General features: G+C 48.0%; 1 protein-coding gene across 3 annotated transcripts in view; it reads left to right on the top strand.

The window, feature by feature from the left end:
- Nucleotides 1-19,646, top strand: part of LOC132392013 (disintegrin and metalloproteinase domain-containing protein 12-like) — a 265,513-nt gene that overhangs the window by 115,311 nt on the left and 130,556 nt on the right. For all 3 annotated transcript variants that reach the window (XM_059965910.1, XM_059965912.1, XM_059965911.1), the window contains exons 5-6: nt 2,861-2,937; nt 4,049-4,223. In XM_059965910.1, coding sequence (XP_059821893.1) covers nt 2,861-2,937; nt 4,049-4,223 — 252 coding nt within the window. The remainder of the gene's footprint in view (nt 1-2,860; nt 2,938-4,048; nt 4,224-19,646) is intronic.

Below are 19,646 nucleotides of genomic sequence, written 5' to 3' on the forward strand. Positions count from 1 at the left end.
AGTAATCATCAGCTCTAGGTGATCACCCTCAGACCTTCACCATCAGTAATCATCAGCTCTACGTGATCCCCCTTCACACCTTCACCATCAGTAATCATCAGCTTTACGTGATCCCCCTCACACCTTCACCATCAGTAATTGTCAGCTCTATGTGATCCCCTTTACACCTTCAGCATCAGTAATCATCAGCTCTACGTGATCCCCCTCACACCTTCACCATCAGTAATCATCAGCTCTATGTGATCCCCCTCACACCTTCACCATCAGTAATCATCAGCCTTTCCAGTGACCCCCCTCACACCTTCACCAGCAGTAATCATCAGCTCTATGTGATCCTCCACACCTTCACCAGCAGTAATCATCAGCTCTATGTGATCCCCTTCACACCTTCACCATCAGTAATCATCAGCTCTATGTGATCTCCCTTTCTCACTAATCATCAGCCTCTCCCAGTGAACTTCCTCTTTCACCCTTCATACCATGACTAATCAGCATCTCCCAGTGACTCCCACCATACCCCCCACCTTCAATAATCATCAACCACTCCGTTACCCCCACATACACCCACCATTAATCATCAACATCCTCCAGTGACCTCCTACACACCCCCATTGTCACCAGCCATCAAACTTTCCCAGTAACCCCTCATTCATACTTCCCCCATCACTAATCATCGACGTATCCCTGTGATGCCCCTCTTCATGCCTCCCGCAATCTACTGTGACCCCCATTTCTCAACCACCATCACTAATCATCAATATTTCCACCCAGCCAACCCCCTTCTCACCCCCACTATCACTACTCATCAATAACTCCAACCAGTCAACCTCCATTTTCACACCCCCACCATCACGGATCATCAACATCGCCCAGTGATCACACTTCACATCCACCATCACTAATCACACTGGATAACAAATATTTTGCTTCCTGAATACCTTTAGGTGTATTTTGGGCTACTGATCATGAAAATCGAAACGCAAGAAAACCTACAGCACAATACTGGCCCTTTGGCCCACTAAGTTGTGCTGTACATGTCCCTACCTTAGAAATTACTAGGCTTACCTATAGTCCTCTATTTTTCTAAGCTACATGTACCTATCTAAAAGCCTCTTAAAAGACCCTATCGTATCCACCTCCAGTACCATTGCTGGCAGTCCATTCCACACACTCACCATTCTCTGAGTAAAAAACTTATCCCTGACATCTCCTCTGTACCTACTCCCCAGCACCTTAAACCTGTGTCCTCTTGTGGCAACCATTTCAGCCCTGGGAAAAGCCTCCGACTATCCACACAATCAATGCCTCTCAACATCTTACTCACCTCTATCAGGTCACCTCTCATCCTCCGTTACTCCAAGGGGAAAAGACCGAGTTCACGCAACCTATTCTCATAAGGCATGCTCCCCAATCCAGGCAACATCCTTGTAAATCTCCTCTGCACCCTTTCTATGGCTTCCACATCCTTTCTGTAGTGAGGCAACCAGAACTGAGCACAGTACTCCAAGTGGGGTCTGACCAGGGTCCTATATAGCTGCAACATTACCTCTTGGCTCCGAAATTCAATCCCACGATTGATGAAGGCCAATACACCGTACGCCTTCTTAACCACAGAGTCAACCTGCGCAGCTGCTTTGAGTGTCCTATGGACTCAGACCCCAATCACCATGAAATTTCCTTATCACGTACCATTTTTTGAAATCACTTATGTTTATTATTTCAATTCATAGTTCAAGTCAATTAAAGTGTTGCCTACAATGTAAGATGGAAAGTTTCCTATCTGGTCCAGGCGTGCTTGGGCATGCTTAGGCGGAGTGGCTGCTGCATGGCAGGACAGGTTTAGTAATAATTATTGGGTTCAGGACTGTAAGGATGGAATTTGCTACCACCAGGCACAAAAACTTCTATGAAGGATATTTGAGACAGATGCTTCCCAGAATAGCTGATGCCAAGATTAAGGAAAGCATTTTTGTTGGTCCACAAATCAAACAGGTCATCAGTGACAGGCAATTTGAAGAATTTCTAGTTGGACTGGAGAAAATCACATGGAAGGGATTCAAGGAAGTTGTTGAAATTTTTCTTGGCATCTACAGAGCACCAAACTGCATGCAGCTGGTTGAAAGCATGCTTCAAGCATATAAAACCATGAAATGCAAGGTGTCACTAAAGATACATTTTCTGCATTCCCATTTAGACTTCTTCCCTGAAAATCTTGGTGCTGTTAGTGACGAGCATGGTGAAAGATTTCACCAGGACATTGCAGTCATGGAGAAAAGATACCAGAGCAACCGGAATCCATCAATGCTGACGAATTATTGTTGGACACTTAAGCAAGAAGCCTCAGACACTGAGTACAAATGAAAATCATCAACAAAATATTTTTAACTTAATTGAAATATTGCTGTATCAGCACCATTATGCAATTAAACGCATTATATTCATTAAAAGTTAGTTTGTTGTTTTCTAAATTCATCAACATCTTCATCCAGACTGCACCCCCCCACTGCCCCCACAATCAATACATTATCATTTCCTGTCAGTCATTTTTCTGTACAGACAACCCTGTGCCTAGCATAACTTGGACATGCAATCAATCTGTGTCTATAGCCATCATACATATTTATATTTATTGTATTTTTATTATTCTTTTGTTCCTTATTGTGTTTTTTTTGTGCTGCATCAGATCCTGATTAACAATCATCTCATTCTCATTAATGAATGTTGAATCTTGAAATGCTCTTGGCTGTATGATGCACCTGTCTCTGAGAGCAATGCCGTTTAATGCTGAAGGTATCCTGTTCTCTCAGGATACTGCGAGTGCTGGGATGGTTAATGCTGAGGTTTCAATCTCTCCCCACAGACTCAGTGTTACTACGAGGGCTCCGTCCGAGGCTTCTCAGGATCTGCGGTCTCAGCCAGCACCTGCTCGGGACTCAGGTAAAGCTGCTGATGTGTCTCTGTCTCGGTGTCACTGGCTGTTGTGAGAAGGGGTGTTGCTGTGTCAAAATCCAGTAGTGTGGTAACTGGGTCAAGGTTCTCACTATCCTTAAAGAAGGATCGCCTTTTGGAGCCATTCGGGGGAGCAGATGCCAGAGGCAGTGGCATGGCAGGCTCACTGTCCTCCTTGTTGGGTTGGGAGCTTGCCTCTCCCGTGTTGGCTCGATGTAAGACAAGCTGGATTGACTCCATTGTCAACTGCACTTGCACAAGATAAGAAACTGCTGTGTGCTTGTTCGTGCAGAAACGTGGCTCCTGGGCAATATCCCATGCACCATCAATCTGCAGGGCGTGACAGTATTTTGTAACCTTGCGTTTTTCTGCTATCAGAGTTATACATGTGGAACACTCGCTTTGCCTAGTGGCATGGTCGCAGGAGTGATAATCCCCTGCCTGGCCAAACCTTAGCACTCTCGTTTTGGTCGACGCTGTGTGACGTGTCCCCTGTTTCAGATCAGAAACCCAAAATAACAAGCAGTACACAATATGCGGTTAAACAATTAAGATTTTATAACTCTTACTTGGACTATGGGATTAGTAGAGACACAAAATATAAAATAAAAATATAAAATAAAATTAATCTTATTAAACAGTCCTTGGAGCTGATGGTTTCTCCTTGGCTGATCCTCCTGAGAGTGTCGTTGACCTCCGAGCTCCCGCCCAGAGCTTGGAGAGTCGGGTAGCCCACTGACTGCTCACGCCATGTCTCCTCTCTTCATTCCCCTCGCGCCTTCTGGCCAAAGCCCATGAAACCCAACAGCTTTCAGACAGACAAGAAAGAATAACATCTCCTCCATTGGTTAAAGTCCTGTTATCACTAGTGATAACCCAAACATTGCAGCTGCAGGGAAACCATTACATCAGCAGTTAACAGTGCAGAGAAGCCATCACACATGCTATATTGCGTATGACTGTGTATCAGTTTGGCCCCAGAGGATTGCTCTTTCATTTAGCTCAATTCATGTGTATTCAATGACAATTAAACATGAACTGATGAACTGTTGTGACGTACCTCCCTTTGGCTGATCAGAGTCTTCTCTGCCTTCGCCAGCGCTCTGATTGTTCTTGGTAACCGGACCTACGTCATTGAGCACCTGGGGGAGCCCGAGCACGAGCGGCATTTGCTATACAGACCTGAAGATCTCAAGTCAGTGCCTGGACGGTGTGGAGTGACAAACACGTCTCCTGTGTCAGCCCTGGCCCAGGACCTTCAGCACATACACCGGGTGAGCAGTGAGTACAATTACAGTCACAAACTACACAGACACATCCTACACAGTCACACTCACACAGTCACAGTCAAATCTACACAGACGGACCCTACACAGTCACTGTCACACAGTCACAACCAACACAGTCTCAGTCCCATAGTCACACTCACACAGTCACATTTGGCACAGTCACAGTCACAAACTACAAAGACACAAACTACACAGACAGAACCTACAGTCCACACGCTCACCACCCTCTGCGTAAAAAACGTAACCCCGATACCTCCTCTGTACCTACTTCCAAGCACCTTAAAACTGTCCCCTCTCATGCTAGCCATTTCAGCCCTGGGAACAAGCCTCTGACTATCCACACGATCAATGCTTCTGATCGGGTTAGGACTTTATTCCCTGGAGTGTAGGAGAATGAGGGGAGATTTGATAGGTATACAAAATTATGAGGGGTGTAGTCAGCCCTGGGAAAAAAGCCTCTGACAATCCACATGATCAATGCCTCTCAACATCTTACACACCTCTATCAGGTCACCTCTCATCCTCTTCACTCAACCTATTCTCACAAGGCATGCTCCCTAATCCAGGCAACATCCTTGTAAATCTCCTCTGAACCCTTTCTATGGCTTTCACATCCTTCCTGTAGTGAGGCGACCAGAACTGAGCACAGTACTCCAAGTGGGGTCTGACCAGGGTCCTATATAGCTGCAACATTACCTCTCGGTTCCTAATTTCAATTCCACGATTGATGAAGGCCAAAACGCCATACACCTTCTTATCCACTGAGTCAATCTGCTCAGCTGCTTTGAGCATCCTATGGACTTGGACCCCAAGATCCCTCTGATCCTCCACACTGCCAAGAGTCTTACCATTAATACTATATTATGCCATCATATTTGACTTACCAAAATGAACCACTTCACACTTATCTGGGTTGGACTCCATCTGCCACTTCTCAGCCCAGTTTTACATCCCATCAATGTCCTGCTGTAACCTCTGACAGCCCTCCACACTATCCACAACATCTCCAACCTTTGTGTCACTAGCAAATTTACTATCCCATCCCTCCACTTCCTCATCCAGGTAATTTATAAAAATTATGAAGAAAGGGCTCCCAGAACAGATCCCTGAGGCACACCACTCGTCACTGACTACCATGCAGAATATGACCCGTCTACAACCACTCTTTGCCTTCTGTGGGCAAGCCAGTTCTGGATCCACAAAGCAATGTCCCCTTGGATTCCATGCCTCTTTACTTTCTCAATAAGCCTTGCCTGGGGTGCCTTATCTAATACCTTGCTGAAATCCATATACACTACATTTACTGCTCTACCTTCATTAACGTGTTTAGTCACATCCTCAAAAAATACAATCAGGCTCATAAGGCATGACCTGCCTTTGACAAAGCCATGCTGACTATTCCTAATCAGATTATGCCTCTCCAAATGTTCATAAATCCTGCCTCTCAGGATCTTTTCCATCAACTTACTAACCACTGAGGTAAGACTCACTGGTCTATAATTTCCTGGGCTATCTCCATTCCCTTTCTTGAATAAAGGAACAACATTTGCAACCTTCCAATCCTCTGGAACTTCTCCTATCCCCATTGATGATGCAAAGATCATCACCAGAGGCTCAACAATCTCCCCACTCACCTCCCACAGTAGACTGGGGTATATCTCATCTGGTCCCGGTGACTTGTCCAACTTGATGCTTTACAGAAGCTCCAGCACATCCTCTTCCTTAATATCTACATGCTCAAGCTTTTCAGGGCGCTTTAAGCCATCCCTAAAATCACCAAAGTCCTTTTCCATACTGAATACTGAAGCAAAGTACTCATCATTCATGAATATAGCCAAAAGAAAGAGCAATCCCCTGGAGCCAAGGTGCAACAAATACACAGCACAACAGCTCGAGGCACTCAGCACATTCAAGATAGCAAACTCACATGCAGTTGCACAAAAAATATATATATTGCCCAAGTCCCTGATTGACATGTCCCGCAGATTAATGTGCAGTTTCCAACAGTGCAGAGAAAGACACTCACATAATCCAACTTGTCATTCCACTAGTCAAACACTAGAGGGCAGCAGCAACAGGCGACGTCACCCCCTAACACACAGCATGGATGCCACGCTACTCTGGCACTGGCATCTCCTCAGCAGCAGTCAAGCCCACAGCTAGAGGCCTAGCAACAACTGAGGCCAAGCAGTTCCCAGACATTTGTTGGACCACCAATCAAGGGAAACAGGCCTGCAGCAACTTACAGTACCAATGTCCAACATGATCTTGTGATTGCAAAAGAAATATCCAAATCATCTGCCATGACCCTGCACAGTGCCTTCACACATCAAACCTGCTGACTTTGATGTCACCCTGCAGCAGACAGAAACAGGATCTGTAGCCAAGTCCGGCTCCTCTGCCAACGAACAGCTCATAGATGGGGTGATCTGCAAAGCCCAAAGTTCTTGCAGTCCATCATTGTCTTGCAATTAAAAGTGTGTGATGGGACACTCTCTACTTACCTGTCCATCATCTGCAATGGTCACATCAAGAGTTGATGGAGATGGAACACAGTAGGATCGAACGTAGGGGATTCAGGAGTGAACTGGTAGAGGTGGTGTAGGATCGAACGTAGGGGATTCAGGAGTGAACTGATAGAGGTGGTGTAGGATCGAACGTAGGGGATTCAGGAGTGAACTGATAGGGGTGGTGTAGGATCGAACGTAGGGGATTCAGGAGTGAACTGATAGGGGTGGTGTAGGATCGAACATAGGGGATTCAGGAGTGAACTGATAGGGGTGGTGTAGGATCGAACGTAGGGGATTCAGGAGTGAACTGACAGGGGTGGTGTAGGATCGAACATAGGGGATTCAGGAGTGAACTGACAGGGGTGGTGTAGGATCGAACGTAGGGGATTCAGGAGTGAACTGACAGGGGTGGTGTAGGATCGAACGTAGGGGATTCAGGAGTGAACTGACAGGGGTGGTGTAGGATCGAACGTAGGGGATTCAGGAGTGAACTGACAGGGGTGGTGTAGGATCGAACGTAGGGGATTCAGGAGTGAACTGACAGGGGTGGTGAAGGATCGAACGTAGGGGATTCAGGAGTGAACTGGTAGAGGTGGTGTAGTATCGAACGTAGGGGATTCAGGAGTGAACTGATAGGGGTGGTGTAGGATCGAAAGTAGGGGATTCAGGAGTGAACTGATAGAGGTGGTGTAGGATCGAACATAGGGGATTCAGGAGTGAACTGATAGAGGTGGTGTGGGATCGAACGTAGGGGATTCAGGAGTGAACTGATAGGGGTGGTGTAGGATCGAACGTAGGGGATTCAGGAGTGAACTGATAGGGGTGGTGTAGGATCGAACGTAGGGGATTCAGGAGTGAACTGATAGGGGTGGTGTAGGATCGAACGTAGGGGATTCAGGAGTGAACTGATAGAGGTGGTGTAGGATCGAACGTAGGGGATTCAGGAGTGAACTGATAGGGGTGGTGTAGGATCGAACGTAGGGGATTCAGGAGTGAACTGATAGGGGTGGTGTAGGATCGAACGTAGGGGATTCAGGAGTGAACTGATAGAGGTGGTGTAGGATCGAACGTAGGGGATTCAGGAGTGAACTGATAGGGGTGGTGTAGGATCGAACGTAGGGGATTCAGGAGTGAACTGAAAGGGGTGGTGTGGGATCGAACGTAGGGGATTCAGGAGTGAACTGATAGAGGTGGTGTAGGATGGAACGTAGGGGATTCAGGAGTGAACTGATAGGGGTGGTGTAGGATCGAACGTAGGGGATTCAGGAGTGAACTGATAGAGGTGGTGTAGGATGGAACGTAGGGGATTCAGGAGTGAACTGATAGAGGTGGTGTAGGATCGAACGTAGGGGATTCAGGAGTGAACTGATAGAGGTGGTGTAGGATCGAACGTAAGGGATTCAGGAGTGAACTGATAGGGGTGGTGTAGGATCGAACGTAGGGGATTCAGGAGTGAACTGATAGGGGTGGTGTAGGATCGAACGTAGGGGATTCAGGAGTGAACTGATAGAGGTGGTGTAGGATCGAACGTAGGGGATTCAGGAGTGAACTGATAGGGGTGGTGTAGGATCGAACGTAGGGGATTCAGGAGTGAACTGATAGAGGTGGTGTAGGATGGAACGTAGGGGATTCAGGAGTGAACTGATAGAGGTGGTGTAGGATCGAACGTAGGGGATTCAGGAGTGAACTGATAGAGGTGGTGTAGGATCGAACGTAAGGGATTCAGGAGTGAACTGATAGAGGTGGTGTCGGATCGAACGTAGGGGATTCAGGAGTGAACTGATAGGGGTGGTGTAGGATGGAACGTAGGGGATTCAGGAGTGAACTGATAGAGGTGGTGTAGGATCGAACGTAGGGGATTCAGGAGTGAACTGATAGAGGTGGTGTAGGATGGAACGTAGGGGATTCAGGAGTGAACTGATAGGGGTGGTGTAGGATCGAACGTAGGGGATTCAGGAGTGAACTGATAGAGGTGGTGTAGGATGGAACGTAGGGGATTCAGGAGTGAACTAATAGAGGTGGTGTAGGATGGAACGTAGGGGATTCAGGAGTGAACTGATAGAGGTGGTGTAGGATCGAACGTAGGGGATTCAGGAGTGAACTGATAGGGGTGGTGTAGGATCGAACGTAGGGGATTCAGGAGTGAACTGATAGAGGTGGTGTAGGATCGAACGTAGGGGATTCAGGAGTGAACTGATAGAGGTGGTGTAGGATCGAATGTAGTGGTTTCAGGAGTGAACTGATAGAGGTGGTGTAGGATCGAACGTAAGGGATTCAGGAGTGAACTGATAGAGGTGGTGTAGGATCGAACGTAGGGGATTCAGGAGTGAACTGATAGAGGTGGTGTAGGATCGAACGTAGGGGATTCAGGAGTGAACTGATAGAGGTGGTGTAGGATCGAACGTAGGGGATTCAGGAGTGAACTGATAGGGGTGGTGTAGGATCGAACGTAGGGGATTTAGGAGTGAACTGATAGAGGTGGTGTAGGATCGAACGTACGGGATTCAGGAGTGAGCTGATAGAGGTGGTGTAGGATCGAACGTAAGGGATTCAGGAGTGAACTGATAGAGGTGGTGTAGGATCGAACGTAGGGGATTCAGGAGTGAACTGATAGAGGTGGTGTAGGATCGAACGTAGGGGATTCAGGAGTGAACTGATAGAGGTGGTGTAGGATCGAACGTAGGGGATTCAGGAGTGAACTGGTAGAGGTGGTGTAGGATCGAACGTAGGGGATTCAGGAGTTAACTGAAAGGTGTGGTGTAGGATCGAACGTAGGGGATTCAGGAGTGAACTGATAGAGGTGGTGTAGGATCGAACGTAGGGGATTCAGGAGTGAACTGAAAGGGGTGGTGTAGGATCGAACGTAGGGGATTCAGGAGTGAACTGATAGAGGTGGTGTAGGATCGAACGTAGGGGATTCAGGAGTGAACTGATAGGGGTAGTGTAGGATCGAACGTAGGGGATTCAGGAGTGAACTGAAAGGGGTGGTGTAGGATCGAACGTAGGGGATTCAGGAGTGAACTGATAGAGGTGGTGTAGGATCGAACGTAGGGGATTCAGGAGTGAACTGATAGAGGTGGTGTAGGATCAAACGTAGGGGATACAGGAGTGAACTGATAGAGGTGGTGTAGGATCGAACGTAGGGGATTCAGGAGTGAACTGATAGAGGTGGTGTAGGATCGAACGTAAGGGATTCAGGAGTGAACTGAAAGAGGTGGTGTAGGATCGAACGTAGGGGATTCAGGAGTGAACTGAAAGGGGTGGTGTAGGATCGAATGTAGGGGATTCAGGAGTGAAAGGGGTGGTGTAGGATCGAACGTAGGGGATTCAGGAGTGAACTGAAAGGGGTGGTGTAGGATCGAACGTAGGGGATTCAGGAGTGAACTGATAGAGGTGGTGTAGGATCGAATGTAGGGGATTCAGGAGTGAACTGATAGAGGTGGTGTAGGATCGAACGTAGGGGATTCTGGAGTGAACTGATAGGGGTGGTGTAGGATCGAACGTAGGGGATCCAGGAGTGAACTGAAAGGGGTGGTGTAGGATCGAACGTAGGGGATTCAGGAGTGAAAGGGGTGGTGTAGGATCGAACGTAGGGGATCCAGGAGTGAACTGAAAGGGGTGGTGTAGGATCGAACGTAGGGGATCCAGGAGTGAACTGATAGAGGTGGTGTAGGATGGAACGTAAGGGATTCAGGAGTGTACTGAAAGGGGTGGTGTAGGATCGAACGTAGGGGATTCAGGAGTGAACTGATAGGGGTGGTGTAGGATCGAACTTAGGGGATTCAGGAGTGAACTGATAGGGGTGGTGTAGGATCGAATGTAGGGGATTCAGGAGTGAACTGATAGAGGTGGTGTAGGATCGAACGTAAGGGTTTCAGGAGTGTACTGAAAGGGGTGGTGTAGGATCGAACGTAGGGGATTCAGGAGTGAAAGGGGTGGTGTAGGATCGAACGTAGGGGATTCAGGAGTGAAAGGGGTGGTGTAGGATCGAACGTAGGGGATTCAGGAGTGAAAGGGGTGGTGTAGGATCGAACGTAGGGGATTCAGGAGTGAAAGGGGTGGTGTAGGATCGAACGTAGGGGATTCAGGAGTGAAAGGGGTGGTGTAGGATCGAACGTAAGGGATTCAGGAGTGTACTGAAAGGGGTGGTGTAGGATCGAACGTAGGGGATTCAGGAGTTAACTGAAAGGGGTGGTGTAGGATCGAACGTAGGGGATTCAGGAGTTAACTGAAAGGGGTGGTGTAGGATCGAATGTAGGGGATTCAGGAGTGTACTGAAAGGGGTGGTGTAGGATCGAACGTAGGGGATTCAGGAGTTAACTGAAAGGTGTGGTGTAGGATCGAACGTAGGGGTTTCAGGAGTGAACTGATAGAGGTGGTGTAGGATCGAACGTAGGGGATTCAGGAGTGAACTGATAGGGGTGGTGTAGGATCGAACGTAGGGGATTCAGGAGTGAACTGATAGAGGTGGTGTAGGATCGAACGTAGGGGATTCAGGAGTGAACTGATAGGGGTGGTGTAGGATCGAACGTAAGGGATTCAGGAGTGAACTGATAGAGGTGGTGTAGGATCGAACGTAGGGGATTCAGGAGTGAACTGATAGAGGTGGTGTAGGATCGAACGTAGGGGATTCAGGAGTGAACTGATAGAGGTGGTGTAGGATCGAACGTAGGGGATTCAGGAGTGAACTGATAGAAGTGGTGTAGGATCGAACGTAGGGGATTCAGGAGTGAACTGATAGAGGTGGTGTAGGATCGAACGTAGGGGATTCAGGAGTGAACTGATAGAGGTGGTGTAGGATCGAACGTAAGGGATTCAGGAGTGAACTGATAGGGGTGGTGTAGGATCGAACGTAGGGGATTCAGGAGTGAACTGAAAGGGGTGGTGTAGGATCGAACGTAGGGGATTCAGGAGTGAACTGATAGGGGTGGTGTAGGATCGAACGTAGGGGATTCAGGAGTGAACTGAAAGGGGTGGTGTAGGATCGAACGTAGGGGATTCAGGAGTGAACTGAAAGGGGTGGTGTAGGATCGAACGTAGCGGATTCAGGAGTGTACTGAAAGGGGTGGTGTAGGATCGAACGTAGGGGATTCAGGAGTTAACTGAAAGGTGTGGTGTAGGATCGAACGTAGGGGTTTCAGGGGTGAACTGATAGGGGTGGTGTGGAAGATAATGAAGGGAATATACACGGTAAAAGCATCAAATCTTTTTACCTAGAGAGGGGATGTTAAAGAGAAATTATAAAGCTTTATTGAATTAGATTTATTTGTTGCATCAAAGCGTATATTGAAATCAGCAGCTAATGAAATAAAGGGATGATGCAGGATCAGGTAATGTGCAATATCTGTATGATGTGGGAGCTGGTGGGCCCCATTGTGGTTCCTGGTGACCACATCTGCAGTAAGTGTCGGCTGCTCGAGGAACTCAGGCTCAGAGTTGATGAGCTGGAATCTGAGCTTCAAACACTGCGGCACATCAGGGAGGGGGAGAGTTACCTGGATTCTCTGTTTCAGGAGGTAGTCACACCCATTAGACAATAGCCAATAGACTGTAGGTGCAGGAGTAGGCCATTCGGCCCTTCTAGCCAGCACCGCCATTCACTGTGATCATGGCTGATCATACACAATCGGTACCCCGTTCCTGCCCTCTCCCCATATCCCTTGACCCCGCTATCTATAAGAGCTCTATCTAACTCTCTCCTGAATGCATCCAGAGACTTGGCATCCACTGCCTTCTGGGGCAGAGCATTCCACATATCCACCACTCTCTGTGTGAAAAAGTTTTTCCGCATCTCTATTCTAAATGGCCTACCCCTTATTCTTAAACTGTGGCCTCTAGTTCTGGACTCACCCATCAGCGGGAACATGCTTCCTGCCTCCAGTGTGTCCAATCCCTTAATAATCTTACATGTTTCAATCAGGTCCCCTCTCATCCTTCTAAATTCCAGTGTATTTAAAACCTATTAGATTATCTGCCTCAGATTCGATCTGTGGTCAGGGACAAGAGGGTTTGACTGTGAGTGAGGTGGGTAGTGGGATCCACGAGACAGTGCTGGAGGAGCCTCAGCACTTGGGCTTGTCCAACAGTTCTGAGATTCTTGCTCCCTGTGTGGATGAGAGGGGGGGCTGCAGGAAAAGTGAGCAACCTAACTGTGGCACTACGGTTCAGGGAGCCGTTCAAGAGGGGAGAAGAAGAGAAATGTAGTGGTAATTGGGGATAGAACAGTCAGGGGAATAGGCAGAGTTCTCTGAGGACAGAGCATTCTGAAGGCTGTGTTACCTGCCTGGTTCCCAGGTTCAGGACATCTTATCTGACCTGCAGGGAAATCTACAGCAGGAGGGGAAAGATCCATTTGTCATGGTCCATGTGGGTATCGATGACATAGGTAGAATGAGGGAAGAGGTTCTGTTGAGGGAATTTGAGCAGCTGGGGACTAAATTGAAAAACAGAACCAAAAACAGTGGTAATCTCTGGATTACTACCTGAGCCATGTGCAAACTGGCAGAGGGTGAAGAGGATTAGAGAATTAGATGTGTGGATCAAGGGTTGGTGTGGGAGAAGTGGGTTTAAATTCATGGGAAATTGGCACCAGTATTGGGGAAGGAGGGAGCCGTACCAATGGGACAGGCTCCACCTGAACCGTGATGGGACCTGGATCCCAGTGAATTGTATAACTGGGGCTGTGGATAGGGCTTTAAACAAAATAGTAGGGGGGTGGGTTCACCAGACTGGAGAAGTATGGATAAAGTAAAAAAAAAGTGTAGATAAAGATAAAGAAAAAAACAAAAGGTAAAAGAGAAAAAGTAAGAGTGGAGTGAAGAACTGTCTAAAGCAAAAGAGTAAAAAGATTACGATTTTAAAAGCACAATTAATATGCAAGGACACTTTATTTCAATGTCTTTAGTACTCAAAACAGGGCCAGTGAACTTGTGGCACTAATCAGTATGAAGGGGTACGATTTAGAGGCCATTGCAGAGGTGTAGTTGCAGGGTGGAGAGGATTCGGAATTAAATATCCAAGGATATCAGGTAATACAGAAGGATGGGCAGGAAGGTAGGGGAGATGGGGTAGCGCTCTTAGTTAAAGATGAGAGCAGGGCAACTGTGAGAGACGATGTAAGATCTAAGGAGAAGAATGTTGAATTCATCTGGGTGGTGATTAGGAATAGTAAAGGATAAAAAAATCAGTGGTGGCAGTTGTCTATTGGCCACCGGATAATAACATCACAGTGGCACCGGCAATGAACAGAGAAATACCTGAGGCATGTAAGAATGGAACAGCAGTGATCATTGGAACTTTAACTTGCACATAGATTGGGTGAATCAAGTTGGTTGAGGCTGTCTTGAGGAGGACCTCACAGAATGCATCCGTGATGGCTTTCTTGAACAGCATGTTACTGAACCGACAAGGGAACGTGCAATGAGACAGGTACAATTAGTGATCTTGTAGTTAGGGATCATCTTGGAAACAGTTATCACAGTATGATTGAGTTTGTCTGACAAATGGAGGGTGCAATAGTTCGATCGAAAACCAGTGTATTATGCCTAAACAATGGAGACTACAATGGGATGAGGGAGGAATTGGCTAGTGTAGACTGGGAACACAGGCTATATGGTGGGGCAGTTGAGGAACAGTGGAAGACTTTCAAAGAGATTTTTCATGGTGCTCAACAGAAGTATATTTCCGTTAAAAGCAAGGACAGTGAGGGTGGGGAGAGCCAGTCTTGGATAACTGAGAAAATAAAAGAAGGCATCAAACTAAAAGCTCGTGCGTACAAAGTCACCAAGAGTAGTGGGAAACTGGAAGATTGGGAAAACTTTAAAAAGCAACAAAGAACCATTAAACGAGCAATAAAGAAAAGGAAGACAGATTATGAAAACAAACTAGCACAAAATATAAAAATGGATAGTGAAAGGTTTTATAATTATATAAAGTCGAAAAAGGTGACTAAAGTGAACATAGGTCCCTTTCAGGAAGAGGAGGGGGAATTGATATTGAGTAATGAGGAAATGGCCAAGGCTTTGAATGATTATTTTGTATTGGTCTTTACGGCGGAGGACACATCTAACATGCCAAAGAGAGATGTTATGGATGCGATGGGAGGTGAGGACCTCAATACAATAGCTATCAATAAAGAGGTAGTGCCAAACAAACTTGTGGGCCTGAAGACAGACAAGTCCCCTGGTCCTGATGGAATGAATCCCAGGGTACTGAAAGAAATGGCAGAAGTTATAGTGGAGGTCTTGGTGATGATTTACTAAACTTCTTTGGACTCTGGGCAGGTCCCGGCAGATTGGAAGATGGCAAATGTCACACCACTGTTCAAAAAAGGCCGTAGGCAGAAGGAAGGTAACTATAGGCCAGTTAGTTTAACATTTGGGAAAATGCTTGAAGCTATCATGAAAGAAGAAATACTGAGGCATCTGGAAAGAAATGGATCCATCAGCTAGACGCAGCATGGATTCAGCAAAGGCAGGTCCTGTTTGATAACATTACTGGAATTTTTTGAGGATATAACAAGCACAGTGGATAAAGAGGAACAGATGGACATTATTTACTTGGATTTCCAAAAGGCATTCGGTAAAGTGCCACATAAAAGACTTATCCATAAGATAAAGACGCATAGAGCTGGGGGTGATGTATTAGCATGGACACAAGATTGGTTAGCTAATGTACAACCCCCCCCCCCCCCCCCCCACAGACAGCAGCAGGAATTTCCGGAGTGTTGCTCCAGATCTCCTGCAACTGCAGAATCTCTTGTCCTAGTTGGTATGAACAAGCCATATATAACCATATAACAATCACAGCGCGGAAACAGGCCATCTCGGCCCTTCTAGTCTGTGCCGAACTCTTAATCTCACCTAGTCCCACCTACCTGCACTCAGCCCATACCCCTCCACTCCTTTCCTGTCTATATACCTATCCAATTTTACCTTAAATGACACAACTGAACTGGCCTCTACTACTTCTACAGGAAGCTCATTCCACACAGCTATCCCTCTCTGAGTAAAGAAATACCCCCTCGTGTTTCCCTTAAACTTCTGCCCCCTAACTCTCAAATCATGTCCTCTCATTTGAATCTCCCCTACTCTCAATGGAAACAGCCTGTTCACGTCAACTCTATCTATCCCTCTCAAAATTTTAAATACCTCGATCAAATCCCCCCTCAACCTTCTACGCTTCAATGAATAGAGACCTAACTTGTTCAACCTCTCTCTGTAACTTAAGTGCTGAAACCCAGGTAACATCCTAGTAAATCGTCTCTGCACTCTCTCTAATTTATTGATATCTTTCCTATAATTCGGTGACCAGAACTGCACACAATATTCTAAATTTGGCCTTACCAATGCCTTGTACAATTTTAACATTACATTCCAACTTCTGTACTCAATGCTTTGATTTATAAAGGCCAGTGTTCCAAAAGCCTTCTTCACCACCCTATTTACATGAGACTCCACCTTCAGGGAACTATGCACTGTTATTCCCAGATCTCTCTGTTCCTCTGCATTCCTCAATGCCCTACCATTTACCCTGTATGTTCTATTTGGATTATTCCTGCCAAAATGTAGAACCTCACACTTCTCAGCATTAAACTCCATCTGCCAATGTTCAGCCCATTCTTCTAACCGGCATAAATCTCCCTGCAAGCTTTGAAAACCCACCTCATTATCCACAACACCTCCTACCTTAGTATCATCGGCATACTTACTAATCCAATTTACCACCCCATCATCCAGATCATTTATGTATATTACAAACAACATTGGGCCCAAAACAGATCCCTGAGGCACCCCGCTAGTCACCGGCCTCCATCCCGATAAACAATTATCCACCACTACTCTCTGGCATCTCCCATCTAGCCACTGTTGAATCCATTTTATTACTACTCCAGCATTAATACCTAACGAATGAACCTTCTTAACTAACCTTCCATGTGGAACTTTGTCAAAGGCTTTGCTGAAGTCCATATAGACTACATCCACTGCCTTACCCTCGTCAACATTCCTCGTAACTTCTTCAAAAAATTCAATAAGGTTTGTCAAGCATGACCTTCCACGCACAAATCCATGCTGGCTACTCCTAATCAGATCCTGTCTATCCAGATAATTATTAATACTATCTCTAAGAATACTTTCCATTAATTTACCCACCACTGATGTCAAACTGACAGGTCTATAATTGGTAGGCTTACTTCTAGAACCCTTTGTAAACAATGGAACCACATGAGCGATATGCCAATCCTCCGGCACAATCCCCGTTTCTAATGACATCTTAAAGATCTCCGTCAGAGCTCCTGCTATTTCTACACAAAGTTCCCTCAAGGTCCTGGGGAATATCCTGTCAGGACCTGGAGATTTATCGACTTTTAAATTTCTTAAAGGCGCCAGTACTTCCACCTCTTTAATTGTCATAGGTTCCATAACTTCCTTACTTGTTTCCCACACCTTACACAATTCAATATCCTTCTCCTTAGTGAATACCGAAGAGAAGAAATTGTTCAAAATCTCTCCCATTTCCCTTGGCTCCACACATAGCTGACCACTTCTGATTCTCTAAGGGGCCAATTTTATCCCTCACTATCCTCTTGCTTTTAATATAACTGTAGAAACCTTTCGGATTTACTTTCACCTTATTTGCCAAACCAACCTCGTATCTTCTTTTAGCTTTTCTAATCTCTTTCTTAAGATTCCTTTTACATTCTTTATATTCCTCGAGCAATTCCTTTACTCCATGCTGACTGACTCGCGCACATTAAGGGTTATTTGCAATACAGGTGCCCACCTGTCCAGTGTAGCTACAAGCAACAAAATTCCTTCAGGCTGTCATAGCTGAGGAGGGTAGTGTTGATGAGTTGCCACTCAATGCGTGAATGTCACATAACATCTGACAACCACGTCCAGCTCCTGGCCTTCACGTGTGGAGAAGAGACAAAGGAGCAGGGAGGTGAGCTGCAGTTGTCTGGCTCCATTCCAAGCAGGGTTGGACTGGCTCCAGCCAGAAAACATTATATTACATCAGCTGTATTGTCAAGGGAGTATTTACTTCAGACAATCAACTGATATTCCCAGATCTCTCTGTTCCTCTGCATTCCTGATATTAAAGGCTGAACTGACACATGACACAAAATTACTTTTCTAAATGAAAACCAAACAGGATACAGAGCAAAAAGGAATAATAGGAATACATAATTAGTAGCTGCAGGTGATTACAGGGCAGGTGGGGACAGGGCAGGTGAGACAGGGCAGGTGGGGATAGGAGAGGTGGGGACAGGAGAAGTGGAGACGGGGAGGTAGGGACAGGGGGAGGTGGAGACAGGGGAGGTGGGGTCAGGGGAGGTGGAGACAGGGGAGCTGGGGACAGGGGAGGAGACAGGGCAGGTGGAGACAGGGCAGGTGGAAACAGGACAGGTGGAGACAGGGGAGGTGGAGACGGGAGGTGGGTTAGGGCAGGTGGAGACAGGGGAGGAGACAGGGCAGGTGGAGACAGGGGAGGAGACAGGGCAGGTGGAGACAGGGGAGGTGGAAACAGGACAGGTGGAGACACGGGAGGTGGAGACAGGGGTGGTGGAGACAGGGGAGGTGGGGACAGGGGAGGAGACAGGGCAGGTGGAGACAGGGCAGGTGGAAACAGGACAGGTGGAGACACGGGAGGTGGAGACAGGGGTGGTGGAGACAGGGGAGGTGGGGACAGGGGAGGAGACAGGGCAGGTGGAGACAGGGCAGGTGGAAACAGGACAGGTGGAGACACGGGAGGTGGAGACAGGGGAGGTGGAAACAGGGGTGGTGGAGACAGGGGAGGTGGAGACAGGGCAGGTGGAGACAGGGCAGGTGGAAACAGGACAGGTGGAGACACGGGAGGTGGAGATAGGGCAGGTGGAGACAGCGGAGGTGGAGACAGGGGAGGTGGGACAGGGGGAGGTGGAGACGGGAGGTGGGACAGGGGGAGGTGGAGACAGGGAAGGTGGAGAAAGGAGGTGGGACAGAGGAGGTGGGGAAGGGAGGTGGAGACGGGAGGTGGGACAGAGGAGGTGGGGACAGGGGAGGTGGGACGGGGAGGTGGGACAGGGAAGGAGGAGATAGGGGAGGGGAGACAGGGGAGGTGGGACAGGGGAGGGGGAAACATGGGAGGTGGGGACAGGGGAGGTGGGACAGGGGAGGTGGAGACAGGGGAGGTGGGACAGGGGAGGGGAGACAGGGGAGGTGGGACAGGGGAGGGGGGGATAGGAGAGGTGGGGACAGGAGAAGTGGAGACGGGGAGGTAGGGACAGGGGAGGTGGAGACAGGGGAGCTGGGGACAGGGGAGGAGACAGGGCAGGTGGAGACAGGGCAGGTGGAAACAGGACAGGTGGAGACAGGGGAGGTGGAGATGGGAGGTGGGATAGGGCAGGTGGAGACAGGGGAGGAGACAGGGCAGGTGGAAACAGGACAGGTGGAGACAGGGGAGGTGGGACAGGGGAGGTGGAGACAGGGGAGGTGGAGACAGGGGAGGTGGGACAGGGGAGCTGGGGACAGGGGAGGTGGGACAGGGCAGGTGGAGATAGGGCAGGTGGAGACAGCGGAGGTGGAGACAGGAGAGGTGGGACAGGGGGAGGTGGAGACAGGTGGGACAGGGGGAGGTGGAGACGGGGAGGTGGAGATAGGAGGTGGGACAGAGGAGGTGGGACAGGGGAGGAGGAGACAGGGGAGGGGGAAACATGGGAGGTGGGGACAGGGGAGGTTGGACAGGGGAGGGGGAGACAGGGGAGGTGGGGACAGGGGAGGTGGGGACAGGGGAGGTGGAGATGGGGAGATGGGGACAGGGGAGGTGGAGACAGGGGAGGTGGATATGGGGAGATGGGGACAGGGGAGCTGGAGACAGGGGAGGTGGATATGGGGAGATGGGGACAGGGGAGGTGGAG

Source organism: Hypanus sabinus, chromosome 3 (assembly GCF_030144855.1).
Source record: "Hypanus sabinus isolate sHypSab1 chromosome 3, sHypSab1.hap1, whole genome shotgun sequence".
Lineage (NCBI taxonomy): Eukaryota > Metazoa > Chordata > Chondrichthyes > Myliobatiformes > Dasyatidae > Hypanus > Hypanus sabinus.